Source organism: Xyrauchen texanus, chromosome 50 (genome assembly GCF_025860055.1).
Source record: "Xyrauchen texanus isolate HMW12.3.18 chromosome 50, RBS_HiC_50CHRs, whole genome shotgun sequence".
In the NCBI taxonomy this organism is placed as follows: Eukaryota; Metazoa; Chordata; class Actinopteri; order Cypriniformes; family Catostomidae; genus Xyrauchen; species Xyrauchen texanus.
Genome location: NC_068325.1, coordinates 17070605 through 17087752, shown reverse-complemented (window position 1 = coordinate 17087752; position 17148 = coordinate 17070605). Strand labels below are relative to the sequence as shown.

At 37.0% G+C, this 17148-nt stretch overlaps 4 protein-coding genes across 4 annotated transcripts; all 4 read right to left on the bottom strand.

The window, feature by feature from the left end:
- Window positions 1–2149: 2149 nt before the first annotated feature.
- LOC127641055 (hatching enzyme 1.2-like) lies at window positions 2150–3341 on the bottom strand. The gene is made up of 5 exons (XM_052123813.1): window positions 3273–3341; window positions 3107–3185; window positions 2847–2987; window positions 2630–2747; window positions 2150–2540 (listed from the first exon to the last, which is right to left on the bottom strand). Exons 1-5 carry the CDS (start codon window positions 3339–3341, stop codon window positions 2150–2152), a joined length of 798 nt encoding a protein of 265 aa, XP_051979773.1.
- A 3053-nt stretch (window positions 3342–6394) lies between these two features.
- LOC127641053 (hatching enzyme 1.2-like) lies at window positions 6395–7586 on the bottom strand. Its single transcript, XM_052123811.1, has 5 exons — window positions 7518–7586; window positions 7352–7430; window positions 7092–7232; window positions 6875–6992; window positions 6395–6785 (listed from the first exon to the last, which is right to left on the bottom strand). Exons 1-5 carry the CDS (start codon window positions 7584–7586, stop codon window positions 6395–6397), a joined length of 798 nt encoding a protein of 265 aa, XP_051979771.1.
- A 3051-nt stretch (window positions 7587–10637) lies between these two features.
- On the bottom strand, window positions 10638–11830 carry LOC127641057 (hatching enzyme 1.2-like). The gene is made up of 5 exons (XM_052123816.1): window positions 11762–11830; window positions 11596–11674; window positions 11336–11476; window positions 11119–11236; window positions 10638–11028 (listed from the first exon to the last, which is right to left on the bottom strand). Exons 1-5 carry the CDS (start codon window positions 11828–11830, stop codon window positions 10638–10640), a joined length of 798 nt encoding a protein of 265 aa, XP_051979776.1.
- A 3051-nt stretch (window positions 11831–14881) lies between these two features.
- Window positions 14882–16073, bottom strand: LOC127641051 (hatching enzyme 1.2-like). The gene is made up of 5 exons (XM_052123810.1): window positions 16005–16073; window positions 15839–15917; window positions 15579–15719; window positions 15362–15479; window positions 14882–15272 (listed from the first exon to the last, which is right to left on the bottom strand). Exons 1-5 carry the CDS (start codon window positions 16071–16073, stop codon window positions 14882–14884), a joined length of 798 nt encoding a protein of 265 aa, XP_051979770.1.
- Between the last annotated feature and the right edge of the window lie 1075 nt (window positions 16074–17148).

Here is a 17148-nt window from a genome sequence, read left to right as displayed (position 1 = left end):
AAAATACACACAGTTTCAAAAGTATAGCCTAAGATGTTAACATTATATGTGTAAACATGATCTAATGGGGGAAAAAATCTCTGTTCTTCACGATTACAGTCATTTTTATTAAAAAACAATTTAACCAAGTTAAAACAAGGACAAGTTAAAGAAACCTTTTCTAACAATCAACTTTACCCATATCCAATTTTTGCAGCAAACTTGCACTAAATTCACCACTGATCATTTTCACATGCAAATTAGCTTTGCGTCAAACTTGCTGTAAATTGTTCATTGTTGTCAAAGGTTTGCCAGAGGTTCACCACTACCGCTGAAGAGCCGCAAACTTCTGGCAAACTTTTGCTGTGAATCAAAAGCAAATTTTCATGTAAAAAATATCAAGCGTCAAATTTGCGGCAAGTTTATATTTTTTGTAAGGGTATGCCAAGTATGCTCTCTATTTAGCTTAAGTTATACTAAACGCAGACCATTCCTTTAACACTAAATATTTTCATGTATTGTCCTACTAACTTTACCATGCTTACTTTTAGGCCATGTCCACACTAATACGCTTACATTTGAAAAGGCTTATTTTTCTCTACTTTTCGGCCTTCCGTCCACACTGAGACAGCGTTTTTGAGAGTGAAAAATGTACTTTATGAAAACTCTCTTTCAAATGGATATATTTGAAATGCGGTCTTCACATTGTAGTGTGGACAGGGCAAATGGAGATGTCATAAAAAAACGATGATTTATTTGATGTCATGTGACGCATCATGTGATCCAATCAACCCACAACCATCGAGATGGCGGCCCATGTTGTAGAGGAGTTGTTGTGCCTGCTATTCACATTGATAGTCTTATTAAAGATAAATGTTACTTTGTACAACCTTCACACTTCAATGCTTCAAAGGGGACAGGAAGTTTACTTAGAATTGCTGTCCAGCAATGGATTTGAGGACAATTGCATTTCAGGTCGTACATAGAACGGCGATTTTTCGCATGTGCAGTAAGGGGATTTAAGAGTTTTCATATGTTTCAGTGTGGACAAGCAGCATTTGGAAAACAGTTGAAAACAGCAGTGTGGATTGAGAGCGTTTCGAAAGCGAAAACACCATTTTCAAACATATACCGTAGCCCAAGATATTACTGATCAGAGACTTCTTTCACTTTTGTTTCTTGAAAGTTGAATCAGTTTAATTGTGTTAACCTGACAAAGCCAACATACTGTATCAAACTATTTTGGTTTATTTTTATTTTTATTTTTTTATCTAAACCATTCAAACTCCTCCTAGTGCTTTTAAGCTTCATCCACCAAACATGGTATAGACCATGAAACTGTTCTGGAATAGTGTGCTATGACCTTTCTAACTTAAAGGACTTACGGTTGTTGAACAGCAGACACTCAAAAACCAGAAAAATCACACAAACTTACATTGACTGAATTTTCAAATGTGCCAAGACTAATCTAAATACAACAGTCAAAAAATGTCATTGTAAACAAATCAACACAAGGTCTTTAATCTGCTTTAAGTTTCTCTCTTTCTCTATCTATCGATCTATCGTTCTTGTTGCAACATGATGTTGGTGTAATTGACTTCAGAGTATTTAAGCATACTGAAGCCCTTTAAAACTGATGAACATCAGGCAAATGATTATGTTCCTATTATACTAGAAGTGAATTAAAATAAATCTCAAATAATTAATGAACATCAATAATTTTTTCATTTATTAATTTTTTTATGACAGTTTTCCCTAGAAATAAAAGCCTAATGGATTTAACTATTGTCATATACTTTATCAGGTCAAGTTATCCTAATGTACACCCGTGTGCATTTCGGAATGCAACAAGACAACCTCAATACTCTGATGGCATCCTTTTTGTTCCAGTGGAAATGTTTTGACCTATTTTGTTCATATCAACCAGAAGCTCATGCCAAAATGAAGGACATTTGGAATACTTTGAATTTTTTTTTTGATTGAAGACATTGTATATCAAACCAAACAAGATCCAAATATTCTTGCAGTGTAATAAACTTTATTTTCCCCTTCACAATCACTTATTACAGAAATTCGCTACCATCAAAAGATGAAGAACATCACCTCATCCCATTATTCATCTAAACAGTACACATATTTATGTAACCCCACATGTACATTGTCGTCAACTTTAGCATCCATACAGCTTGTTGATTCTCAGGATGTCGGTGTTGGACAGATCCTGCCTCTGTCCGATTTGCACCGTTGCATCAGGAATGGGAGTAATGGTTTCCATCCCGGGCTGGGTGGCGAAGGCCGTTCTTCCATAGTGCATGATGGAGCTGTAGTCGTATGGAGTGTTTTGATTGTTGGTGTTCTGTTTTTGGAAGTTGTAGGCCATGTCAGGAGAGATGTTCTCCCAGTTGATCCTAACGTACTGGTCACGGTCGCTCCTGGTTTGCTCGTGGTAGAAGCCCAGGGCATGGTTGAGCTCATGCTGAGCGATGCCACGATACACACAGCCTAATCTGTTGAGGGAGACCACCTGTTTGCCTCCAATTCTACCAAGAGAAGAGTAGCACCTGAGAAGGTAAAAAGAGGAGTTCATGTTAAAGGACATGTTGTGGAAGAGTTCAAATGCGTCTTGTTGATATTGTATGATTGTCCTCACCCATCTTTGTTCTCAATACTGAGGTAGTCGGTCTGAGATGTTCTGGGCACAAAGCGGATGCAGGTTTTGGTGTGGAAGGTCGACATGGCACTCTGAATAACTGACTTGTCATAAAAGGCTGCAAAACAAAACAAAAGATAAGAAAAAGAACCAAAGGTTCAAAATCACATGTACATGAATCTTAACTATGTTGCATAAATAAAGTGCATTCACTTACAGAATTCGTTGCTCACTATGTAAGGAACCTCCACTAAGTTTTGTGCGTTTTTCTTCCAGAAACAGTTATTGTTGAAGCAGAAGAGAGCATTTCTGGTTTTGGGAAACACCAGGTCTCCTTCAATCAAGAGTTCAGAAGATCCTGTGTTTAAAGGAAAATACATTTTCAGTAACACAATATAAATCTTGATGTGAATTTAAATACATTTTAGAAATATGCCTCTATTCTGTCAAAGTTATTGTTGGCTTTAGCTGACTGACCATTGTTGGACTCCAAAATCTTTGTAGTGATGTCCATAGCTCCTGGCTCTGTAAAAATCCCATCTTCAACCCTCTGCTCCTGGCGAGGAAAACAAAAATGTTTGAAGTGACTTATTTGAGGAAAGCCGATCATTGAAGTGCAGAGAGAAACTAGACAGGGTCTTACCATGAGAGGAGATGCCTGGACGACGCCAACCAGCAGCAGCAGAATGGAAAAGGAAGCTCTTGGGTCCATGTTGCCTCAGTTTGTAGAGATGATCAGGATGCTCTTGTACTGAGGTTTCGTGTCTGTGAGCGGCTGGACCTGGACTTTATATTCACCTGTATAGGTGGGTCCAGGAGGGGATTATGGATAGGTCTTAGTATTCACTGTCTACGGTGTGTAACTAAAGGGAGGAGATGTTGAACACCTCTGTTAGTGTAAAATCTTATAGAACCAGGGGATGTATACAAATCTGTTTAACTAATCTACTCAAATTAATGGGAATTTCTTTCTTGAGACAAAACAACTAGGAATGCTTTTTTGTGAGAACATCACATTTGACACACTCAAAAGCATCATCAGTTAAGGAGGAGAGTTCATAGTTGAGCTTATGATTTGGAATTGAAAAAATGTAATTCAATTCTATGTCACTGGAACTGCATATTCGGTTTGGTAGTCAGACATTAAAATCTGTTCCTGTCATGCTGCTCCAAATGTAGCTATTGTCCAGACTGCTTTGAGAAGTTCTCCATATTTTCTCCAGAACTTCACTGATGGTCTATTACTCTGCCGGTTCCACCTATGGTTGTAGATATTCTTGAGATGACAATTGATTTGTCTGCTGAGGATTTTCTCTGTCAATATAACAACACATAGCAATTCTAAAGTTGTTTATAAGGGGAAGGATCCATAGTAGTTAGAAATCCAAATATATCTACTCCAAGTTCAAGATAAATCTAGATGATGCATAAGTCTGCATACATTATCAGATACAGTAAGCTTTGTTATCAAATGTGTCCATATCACTTCTCAACATAATGTAATTTAATACTTCATGAGCGCTACTGTTAGGTACAGGTCAGTTTTGTTAAAATAATTACTTCTGCTAAAGTACTAAATGTAAATGTAATTGAATTGGACCATTCTATAAACATTAAAATACACACAGTTTCAAAAGTATAGCCTAAGATGTTAACATTATATGTGTAAACATGATCTAATGAGGGGAAAAAATCTCTGTTCTTCACGATTACAGTCATTTTTATTAAAAAACAATTTAACCAAGTTAAAACAAGGACAAGTTAAAGAAACCTTTTCTAACAATCAACTTTACCCATATCCAATTTTTGCAGCAAACTTGCCGCAAATTCACCACTGATCATTTTCACATGCAAATTAGCTTTGCGTCAAACTTGCTGTAAATTGTTCATTGTTGTCAAAGGTTTGCCAGAGGTTCACCACTACCGCTGAAGAGCCGCAAACTTCTGGCAAACTTTTGCTGTGAATCAAAAGCAAATTTTCATGTAAAAAATATCAAGCGTCAAATTTGCGGCAAGTTTATATTTTTTGTAAGGGTATGCCAAGTATGCTCTCTATTTAGCTTAAGTTATACTAAACGCAGACCATTCCTTTAACACTAAATATTTTCATGTATTGTCCTACTAACTTTACCATGCTTACTTTTAGGCCATGTCCACACTAATACGCTTACATTTGAAAAGGCTTATTTTTCTCTACTTTTCGGCCTTCCGTCCACACTGAGACAGCGTTTTTGAGAGTGAAAAATGTACTTTATGAAAACTCTCTTTCAAATGGATATATTTGAAATGCGGTCTTCACATTGTAGTGTGGACAGGGCAAATGGAGATGTCATAAAAAACGATGATTTATTTGATGTCATGTGACGCATCATGTGATCCAATCAACCCACAACCATCGAGATGGCGGCCCATGTTGTAGAGGAGTTGTTGTGCCTGCTATTCACATTGATAGTCTTATTAAAGATAAATGTTACTTTGTACAACCTTCACACTTCAATGCTTCAAAGGGGACAGGAAGTTTACTTAGAATTGCTGTCCAGCAATGGATTTGAGGACAATTGCATTTCAGGTCGTACATAGAGTGGCGATTTTTCGCATGTGCAGTAAGGGGATTTAAGAGTTTTCATATGTTTCAGTGTGGACAAGCAGCATTTGGAAAACAGTTGAAAACAGCAGTGTGGATTGAGAGCGTTTCGAAAGCGAAAACACCATTTTCAAACATATACCGTAGCCCAAGATATTACTGATCAGAGACTTCTTTCACTTTTGTTTCTTGAAAGTTGAATCAGTTTAATTGTGTTAACCTGACAAAGCCAACATACTGTATCAAACTATTTTGGTTTATTTTTATTTTTATTTTTTTTATCTAAACCATTCAAACTCCTCCTAGTGCTTTTAAGCTTCATCCACCAAACATGGTATAGACCATGAAACTGTTCTGGAATAGTGTGCTATGACCTTTCTAACTTAAAGGACTTACGGTTGTTGAACAGCAGACACTCAAAAACCAGAAAAATCACACAAACTTACATTGACTGAATTTTCAAATGTGCCAAGACTAATCTAAATACAACAGTCAAAAAATGTCATTGTAAACAAATCAACACAAGGTCTTTAATCTGCTTTAAGTTTCTCTCTTTCTCTATCTATCGATCTATCGTTCTTGTTGCAACATGATGTTGGTGTAATTGACTTCAGAGTATTTAAGCATACTGAAGCCCTTTAAAACTGATGAACATCAGGCAACATGATTATGTTCCTATTATACTAGAAGTGAATTAAAATAAATCTCAAATAATTAATGAACATCAATAATTTTTTCATTTATTAATTTTTTTATGACAGTTTTCCCTAGAAATAAAAGCCTAATGGATTTAACTATTGTCATATACTTTATCAGGTCAAGTTATCCTAATGTACACCCGTGTGCATTTCGGAATGCAACAAGACAACCTCAATACTCTGATGGCATCCTTTTTGTTCCAGTGGAAATGTTTTGACCTATTTTGTTCATATCAACCAGAAGCTCATGCCAAAATGAAGGACATTTGGAATACTTTGAATTTTTTTTTTGATTGAAGACATTGTATATCAAACCAAACAAGATCCAAATATTCTTGCAGTGTAATAAACTTTATTTTCCCTTCACAATCACTTATTACAGAAATTCGCTACCATCAAAAGATGAAGAACATCACCTCATCCCATTATTCATCTAAACAGTACACATATTTATGTAACCCCACATGTACATTGTCGTCAACTTTAGCATCCATACAGCTTGTTGATTCTCAGGATGTCGGTGTTGGACAGATCCTGCCTCTGTCCGATTTGCACCGTTGCATCAGGAATGGGAGTAATGGTTTCCATCCCGGGCTGGGTGGCGAAGGCCGTTCTTCCATAGTGCATGATGGAGCTGTAGTCGTATGGAGTGTTTTGATTGTTGGTGTTCTGTTTTTGGAAGTTGTAGGCCATGTCAGGAGAGATGTTCTCCCAGTTGATCCTAACGTACTGGTCACGGTCGCTCCTGGTTTGCTCGTGGTAGAAGCCCAGGGCATGGTTGAGCTCATGCTGAGCGATGCCACGATACACACAGCCTAATCTGTTGAGGGAGACCACCTGTTTGCCTCCAATTCTACCAAGAGAAGAGTAGCACCTGAGAAGGTAAAAAGAGGAGTTCATGTTAAAGGACATGTTGTGGAAGAGTTCAAATGCGTCTTGTTGATATTGTATGATTGTCCTCACCCATCTTTGTTCTCAATACTGAGGTAGTCGGTCTGAGATGTTCTGGGCACAAAGCGGATGCAGGTTTTGGTGTGGAAGGTCGACATGGCACTCTGAATAACTGACTTGTCATAAAAGGCTGCAAAACAAAACAAAAGATAAGAAAAAGAACCAAAGGTTCAAAATCACATGTACATGAATCTTAACTATGTTGCATAAATAAAGTGCATTCACTTACAGAATTCGTTGCTCACTATGTAAGGAACCTCCACTAAGTTTTGTGCGTTTTTCTTCCAGAAACAGTTATTGTTGAAGCAGAAGAGAGCATTTCTGGTTTTGGGAAACACCAGGTCTCCTTCAATCAAGAGTTCAGAAGATCCTGTGTTTAAAGGAAAATACATTTTCAGTAACACAATATAAATCTTGATGTGAATTTAAATACATTTTAGAAATATGCCTCTATTCTGTCAAAGTTATTGTTGGCTTTAGCTGACTGACCATTGTTGGACTCCAAAATCTTTGTAGTGATGTCCATAGCTCCTGGCTCTGTAAAAATCCCATCTTCAACCCTCTGCTCCTGGCGAGGAAAACAAAAATGTTTGAAGTGACTTATTTGAGGAAAGCCGATCATTGAAGTGCAGAGAGAAACTAGACAGGGTCTTACCATGAGAGGAGATGCCTGGACGACGCCAACCAGCAGCAGCAGAATGGAAAAGGAAGCTCTTGGGTCCATGTTGCCTCAGTTTGTAGAGATGATCAGGATGCTCTTGTACTGAGGTTTCGTGTCTGTGAGCGGCTGGACCTGGACTTTATATTCACCTGTATAGGTGGGTCCAGGAGGGGATTATGGATAGGTCTTAGTATTCACTGTCTACGGTGTGTAACTAAAGGGAGGAGATGTTGAACACCTCTGTTAGTGTAAAATCTTATAGAACCAGGGGATGTATACAAATCTGTTTAACTAATCTACTCAAATTAATGGGAATTTCTTTCTTGAGACAAAACAACTAGGAATGCTTTTTTGTGAGAACATCACATTTGACACACTCAAAAGCATCATCAGTTAAGGAGGAGAGTTCATAGTTGAGCTTATGATTTGGAATTGAAAAAATGTAATTCAATTCTATGTCACTGGAACTGCATATTCGGTTTGGTAGTCAGACATTAAAATCTGTTCCTGTCATGCTGCTCCAAATGTAGCTATTGTCCAGACTGCTTTGAGAAGTTCTCCATATTTTCTCCAGAACTTCACTGATGGTCTATTACTCTGCCGGTTCCACCTATGGTTGTAGATATTCTTGAGATGACAATTGATTTGTCTGCTGAGGATTTTCTCTGTCAATATAACAACACATAGCAATTCTAAAGTTGTTTATAATGGGAAGGATCCCATAGTAGTTAGATATCCAAATATATCTACTCCAAGTTCAAGATAAATCTAGATGATGCATAAGTCTGCATACATTATCAGATACAGTAAGCTTTGTTATCAAATGTGTCCATATCACTTCTCAACATAATGTAATTTAATACTTCATGAGCGCTACTGTTAGGTACAGGTCAGTTTTGTTAAAATAATTACTTCTGCTAAAGTACTAAATGTAAATGTAATTGAATTGGACCATTCTATAAACATTAAAATACACACAGTTTCAAAAGTATAGCCTAAGATGTTAACATTATATGTGTAAACATGATCTAATGGGGGAAAAAATCTCTGTTCTTCACGATTACAGTCATTTTTATTAAAAAACAATTTAACCAAGTTAAAACAAGGACAAGTTAAAGAAACCTTTTCTAACAATCAACTTTACCCATATCCAATTTTTGCAGCAAACTTGCCGTAAATTCACCACTGATCATTTTCACATGCAAATTAGCTTTGCGTCAAACTTGCTGTAAATTGTTCATTGTTGTCAAAGGTTTGCCAGAGGTTCACCACTACCGCTGAAGAGCCGCAAACTTCTGGAAAACTTTTGCTGTGAATCAAAAGCAAATTTTCATTTAAAAAATATCAAGCGTCAAATTTGCGGCAAGTTTATATTTTTTGTAAGGGTATGCCAAGTATGCTCTCTATTTAGCTTAAGTTATACTAAACGCAGACCATTCCTTTAACACTAAATATTTTCATGTATTGTCCTACTAACTTTACCATGCTTACTTTTAGGCCATGTCCACACTAATACGCTTACATTTGAAAAGGCTTATTTTTCTCTACTTTTCGGCCTTCCGTCCACACTGAGACAGCGTTTTTGAGAGTGAAAAATGTACTTTATGAAAACTCTCTTTCAAATGGATATATTTGAAATGCGGTCTTCACATTGTAGTGTGGACAGGGCAAATGGAGATGTCATAAAAAACGATGATTTATTTGATGTCATGTGACGCATCATGTGATCCAATCAACCCACAACCATCGAGATGGCGGCCCATGTTGTAGAGGAGTTGTTGTGCCTGCTATTCACATTGATAGTCTTATTAAAGATAAATGTTACTTTGTACAACCTTCACACTTCAATGCTTCAAAGGGGACAGGAAGTTTACTTAGAATTGCTGTCCAGCAATGGATTTGAGGACAATTGCATTTCAGGTCGTACATAGAGTGGCGATTTTTCGCATGTGCAGTAAGGGGATTTAAGAGTTTTCATATGTTTCAGTGTGGACAAGCAGCATTTGGAAAACAGTTGAAAACAGCAGTGTGGATTGAGAGCGTTTCGAAAGCGAAAACACCATTTTCAAACATATACCGTAGCCCAAGATATTACTGATCAGAGACTTCTTTCACTTTTGTTTCTTGAAAGTTGAATCAGTTTAATTGTGTTAACCTGACAAAGCCAACATACTGTATCAAACTATTTTGGTTTATTTTTATTTTTATTTTTTTATCTAAACCATTCAAACTCCTCCTAGTGCTTTTAAGCTTCATCCACCAAACATGGTATAGACCATGAAACTGTTCTGGAATAGTGTGTTATGACCTTTCTAACTTAAAGGACTTACGGTTGTTGAACAGCAGACACTCAAAAACCAGAAAAATCACACAAACTTACATTGACTGAATTTTCAAATGTGCCAAGACTAATCTAAATACAACAGTCAAAAAATGTCATTGTAAACAAATCAACACAAGGTCTTTAATCTGCTTTAAGTTTCTCTCTTTCTCTATCTATCGATCTATCGTTCTTGTTGCAACATGATGTTGGTGTAATTGACTTCAGAGTATTTAAGCATACTGAAGCCCTTTAAAACTGATGAACATCAGGCAAATGATTATGTTCCTATTATACTAGAAGTGAATTAAAATAAATCTCAAATAATTAATGAACATCAATAATTTTTTCATTTATTAATTTTTTTATGACAGTTTTCCCTAGAAATAAAAGCCTAATGGATTTAACTATTGTCATATACTTTATCAGGTCAAGTTATCCTAATGTACACCCGTGTGCATTTCGGAATGCAACAAGACAACCTCAATACTCTGATGGCATCCTTTTTGTTCCAGTGGAAATGTTTTGACCTATTTTGTTCATATCAACCAGAAGCTCATGCCAAAATGAAGGACATTTGGAATACTTTGAATTTTTTTTTTGATTGAAGACATTGTATATCAAACCAAACAAGATCCAAATATTCTTGCAGTGTAATAAACTTTATTTTCCCTTCACAATCACTTATTACAGAAATTCGCTACCATCAAAAGATGAAGAACATCACCTCATCCCATTATTCATCTAAACAGTACACATATTTATGTAACCCCACATGTACATTGTCGTCAACTTTAGCATCCATACAGCTTGTTGATTCTCAGGATGTCGGTGTTGGACAGATCCTGCCTCTGTCCGATTTGCACCGTTGCATCAGGAATGGGAGTAATGGTTTCCATCCCGGGCTGGGTGGCGAAGGCCGTTCTTCCATAGTGCATGATGGAGCTGTAGTCGTATGGAGTGTTTTGATTGTTGGTGTTCTGTTTTTGGAAGTTGTAGGCCATGTCAGGAGAGATGTTCTCCCAGTTGATCCTAACGTACTGGTCACGGTCGCTCCTTGTTTGCTCGTGGTAGAAGCCCAGGGCATGGTTGAGCTCATGCTGAGCGATGCCACGATACACACAGCCTAATCTGTTGAGGGAGACCACCTGTTTGCCTCCAATTCTACCAAGAGAAGAGTAGCACCTGAGAAGGTAAAAAAGAGGAGTTCATGTTAAAGGACATGTTGTGGAAGAGTTCAAATGCGTCTTGTTGATATTGTATGATTGTCCTCACCCATCTTTGTTCTCAATACTGAGGTAGTCGGTCTGAGATGTTCTGGGCACAAAGCGGATGCAGGTTTTGGTGTGGAAGGTCGACATGGCACTCTGAATAACTGACTTGTCATAAAAGGCTGCAAAACAAAACAAAAGATAAGAAAAAGAACCAAAGGTTCAAAATCACATGTACATGAATCTTAACTATGTTGCATAAATAAAGTGCATTCACTTACAGAATTCGTTGCTCACTATGTAAGGAACCTCCACTAAGTTTTGTGCGTTTTTCTTCCAGAAACAGTTATTGTTGAAGCAGAAGAGAGCATTTCTGGTTTTGGGAAACACCAGGTCTCCTTCAATCAAGAGTTCAGAAGATCCTGTGTTTAAAGGAAAATACATTTTCAGTAACACAATATAAATCTTGATGTGAATTTAAATACATTTTAGAAATATGCCTCTATTCTGTCAAAGTTATTGTTGGCTTTAGCTGACTGACCATTGTTGGACTCCAAAATCTTTGTAGTGATGTCCATAGCTCCTGGCTCTGTAAAAATCCCATCTTCAACCCTCTGCTCCTGGCAATGAAAATACAAATGTTTGAAGTGACTTATTTGAGGAAAGCCGATCATTGAAGTGCAGAGAGAAACTAGACAGGGTCTTACCATGAGAGGAGATGCCTGGACGACGCCAACCAGCAGGAGCAGAATGGAAAAGGAAGCTCTTGGGTCCATGTTGCCTCAGTTTGTAGAGATGATCAGGATGCTCCTGTACTGAGGTTTCGTGTCTGTGAGCGGCTGGACCTGGACTTTATATTCACCTGTATAGGTGGGTGCAGTAGGGGATTATGGATCGGTCTTAGTATTCACTGTCTATGGTGTGTAACTAAAGGGAGGAGATGTTGAACACCTCTGTTAGAGTAAAATCTTATAGAACCAGGGGATGTATACAAATCTGTTTAACTAATCTACTCAAATTAATGGGAATTTCTTTCTTGAGACAAAACAACTAGGAATGCTTTTTTGTGAGAACATCACATTTGACACACTCAAAAGCATCATCAGTTAAGGAGGAGAGTTCATAGTTGAGCTTATGATTTGGAATTGAAAAAATGTAATTCAATTCTATGTCACTGGAACTGCATATTCGGTTTGGTAGTCAGACATTAAAATCTGTTCCTGTCATGCTGCTCCAAATGTAGCTATTGTCCAGACTGCTTTGAGAAGTTCTCCATATTTTCTCCAGAACTTCACTGATGGTCTATTACTCTGCCGGTTCCACCTATGGTTGTAGATATTCTTGAGATGACAATTGATTTGTCTGCTGAGGATTTTCTCTGTCAATATAACAACACATAGCAATTCTAAAGTTGTTTATAAGGGAAGGATCCATAGTAGTTAGAAATCCAAATGTATCTACTCCAAGTTCAAGATAAATCTAGATGATGCATAAGTCTGCATACATTATCAGATACAGTAAGCTTTGTTATCAAATGTGTCCATATCACTTCTCAACATAATGTAATTTAATACTTCATGAGCGCTACTGTTAGGTACAGGTCAGTTTTGTTAAAATAATTACTTCTGCTAAAGTACTAAATGTAAATGTAATTGAATTGGACCATTCTATAAACATTAAAATACACACAGTTTCAAAAGTATAGCCTAAGATGTTAACATTATATGTGTAAACATGATCTAATGGGGGAAAAAAATCTCTGTTCTTCACAATTACAGTCATTTTTATTAAAAAACAATTTAACCAAGTTAAAACAAGGACAAGTTAAAGAAACCTTTTCTAACAATCAACTTTACCCATATCCAATTTTTGCAGCAAACTTGCCGCAAATTCACCACTGATCATTTTCACATGCAAATTAGCTTTGCGTCAAACTTGCTGTAAATTGTTCATTGTTGTCAAAGGTTTGCCAGAGGTTCACCACTACCGCTGAAGAGCCGCAAACTTCTGGCAAACTTTTATTGTGAATCAAAAGCAAATTTTCATGTAAAAAATATCAAGCGTCAAATTTGCGGCAAGTTTATATTTTTTGTAAGGGTATGCCAAGTATGCTCTCTATTTAGCTTAAGTTATACTAAACACAGACCATTCCTTTAACACTAAATATTTTCATGTATTGTCCTACTAACTTTACCATGCTTACTTTTAGGCCATGTCCACACTAATACGCTTATATTTGAAAAGGCTTATTTTTCTCTACTTTTCGGATTTCCGTCCACACTGAGACAGCGTTTTTGAGAGTAAAAAATGTACTTTATGAAAACTCTCTTTTAAATGGATATATTTGAAATGCTGTCTTCACATTGTATTGTGGACAGGGCAAATGGAGATGTCATAAAAAACGATGATTTATTTGATGTCATGTGACGCATCATGTGATCCAATCAACCCACAACCATCGAGATGGCGGCCCATGTTGTAGAGGAGTTGTTGTGCCTGCTATTCACATTGATAGTCTTATTAAAGATAAATGTTACTTTGTACAACCTTCACACTTCAATGCTTCAAAGGGGACAGGAAGTTTACTTAGAATTGCTGTCCAGCAATGGATTCGAGGACAATTGCATTTCAGGTCGTACATAGAGTGGCGATTTTTCGCATGTGCAGTAAGGGGATTTAAGAGTTTTCATATGTTTCAGTGTGGACAAGCAGCATTTGGAAAACATTTGAAAACAGCAGTGTGGATTGAGAGCGTTTCGAAAGCGAAAACACCATTTTCAAACATATACCGTAGCCCAAGATATTACTGATCAGAGACTTCTTTCAATTTCTTTTCTTGAAGGTTGAATCAGTTTAATTGTGTTAACCTGACCAAGCCATTTTGGTTTAGGTTTTTTTTTATTTTTTTTATTTATTTTTTTTATCTAAACCATGCAAACTCCTCCTAGTGCTTTCAAGCTACATCCACCAAACATGGTACAGACCATGAAACTGTTCTGGAATAGTGTGCTATGACCTTTCTAATTTAAAGGATTTACGGTTTGTTGAACAGCAGACAATCAAAAACCAGAAAAAATCCAACAGACTTACATTGACTGAATTTTCAAACGTGCCAAGACTATTCGAAATACAACAGTCAAATTTTTTTAATGTAAACAAACCCACACAAGTCCTTTAATCTGCTATAAGTTTATCTCTTTCTCTATCTATCGATCTATCATTCCTGTTGCTACATGATGTTGGTGTAATTGACTACAGAGTATTTAAGCATACTGAAGTCCTTTAATATTGATGAAAATCAGGAACATCATTCTTTTCCCATTATACTAGAAGTGAATTAAAATAAATCTCAAATAATTAATGAACATCAATAATTTTTTCATTTATTAATTTTTTTCATGACAGTTTTCCCTAGAAATAAAAGCCTAATGGATTTAACTATTGTCATATACTTTATCAGGTCATGTTATCCTAATGTACACCCGTGTGCATTTCGGAATGCAACAAGACAACCTCAATACTCTGATGGCATCCTTTTTGTTCCAGTGGAAATGTTTTGACCTATTTTGTTCATATCAACCAGAAGCTCATGCCAAAATGAAGGACATTTGGAATACTTTGAATTTTTGTTTTTGATTGAAGACATTGTATATCAAACCAAACAAGATCCAAATATTCTTGCAGTGTAATAAACTTTATTTTCCCCTTCACAATCACTTATTACAGAAATTCGCTACCATCAAAAGATGAAGAACATCACCTCATCCCATTATTCATCTAAACAGTACACATATTTATGTAACCCCACATGTACATTGTCGTCAACTTTAGCATCCATACAGCTTGTTGATTCTCAGGATGTCGGTGTTGGACAGATCCTGCCTCTGTCCGATTTGCACCGTTGCATCAGGAATGGGAGTAATGGTTTCCATCCCGGGCTGGGTGGCGAAGGCCGTTCTTCCATAGTGCATGATGGAGCTGTAGTCGTATGGAGTGTTTTGATTGTTGGTGTTCTGTTTTTGGAAGTTGTAGGCCATGTCAGGAGAGATGTTCTCCCAGTTGATCCTAACGTACTGGTCACGGTCGCTCCTGGTTTGCTCGTGGTAGAAGCCCAGGGCATGGTTGAGCTCATGCTGAGCGATGCCACGATACACACAGCCTAATCTGTTGAGGGAGACCACCTGTTTGCCTCCAATTCTACCAAGAGAAGAGTAGCACCTGAGAAGGTAAAAAGAGGAGTTCATGTTAAAGGACATGTTGTGGAAGTGTTCAAATGCGTCTTGTTGATATTGTATGATTGTCCTCACCCATCTTTGTTCTCAATACTGAGGTAGTCGGTCTGAGATGTTCTGGGCACAAAGCGGATGCAGGTTTTGGTGTGGAAGGTCGACATGGCACTCTGAATAACTGACTTGTCATAAAAGGCTGCAAAACAAAACAAAAGATAAGAAAAAGAACCAAAGGTTCAAAATCACATGTACATGAATCTTAACTATGTTGCATAAATAAAGTGCATTCACTTACAGAATTCGTTGCTCACTATGTAAGGAACCTCCACTAAGTTTTGTGCATTTTTCTTCCAGAAACAGTTATTGTTGAAGCAGAAGAGAGCATTTCTGGTTTTGGGAAACACCAGGTCTCCTTCAATCAAGAGTTCAGAAGATCCTGTGTTTAAAGGAAAATACATTTTCAGTAACACAATATAATTCTTGATGTGAATTTAAATACATTTTAGAAATATGCCTCTATTCTGTCAAAGTTATTGTTGGCTTTAGCTGACTGACCATTGTTGGACTCCAAAATCTTTGTAGTGATGTCCATAGCTCCTGGCTCTGTAAAAATCCCATCTTCAACCCTCTGCTCCTGGTGAGGAAAACAAAAATGTTTGAAGTGACTTATTTGAGGAAAGCCGATCACTAAAGTGCAGAGAGAAACTAGACAGGGTCTTACCATGAGAGGAGATGCCTGGACGACGCCAATCAGCAGGAGCAGAATGGAAAAGGAAGCTCTTGGGTCCATGTTGCCTCAGTTTGTAGAGATGATCAGGATGCTCTTGTACTGAGGTTCCGTGTCTGTGAGCGGCTGGACCTGGACTTTATATTCACCTGTATAGGTGAGTCCAGGAGGGGATTATGGATAGGTCTTAGTATTCACTGTCTACGGTGTGTAACTAAAGGGAGGAGATGTTGAACACCTCTGTTAGTGTAAAATCTTATAGAACCAGAGGATGTATACAAATCTGTTTAACTAATCTACTCAAATTAATGGGAATTTTTTTCTTGAGACAAAACAACTAGGAATGCTTTTTTGTGAGAACATCACATTTGACACACTCAAAAGCATCATCAGTTAAGGAGGAGAGTTCATAGTTGAGCTTATGATTTGGAATTGAAAAATGTAATTCAATTCTATGTCACTGGAACTGCATATTCGGTTTGGTAGTCAGACATTAAAATCTGTTCCTGTCATGCTGCTCCAAATTTAGCTATTGTCCAGACTTCGTTGAGAAGTTCTCCATATTTTCTCCAGAACTTCACTGATGGTCTATTACTCTGCCGGTTCCACCTATGGTTGTAGATATTCTTGAGATGACAATTGATTTGTCTGCTGAGGATTTTCTCTGTCAATATAACAACACATAGCAATTCTAAAGTTGTTTATAAGGGGAAGGATTCCATAGTAGTTAGATATCCAAATATATCTACTCCAAGTTCAAGATAAATCTAGATGATGCATAAGTCTGCATACATTATCAGATACAGTAAGCTTTGTTATCAAATGTGTCCATATCACTTTTCAACATAATGTAATTTAATACTTCATGAGCGCTACTGTTAGGTACAGATCAGTTTTGTTAAAATAATTACATCTGCTAAAGTACTAAATGTAAATGTAATTGAATTGGACCATTCTATAAACATTAAAATACACACAGTTTCAAAAGTATAGCCTAAGATGTTAACATTATATGTGTAAACATGATCTAATGGGGGAAATAAATCTCTGTTCTTCACGATTACAGTCATTTTTATTATAAAACTGTTTAACCAAGTTAAAACAAGGACAAGTTAAAGAAACCTTTTCTAACAATCAA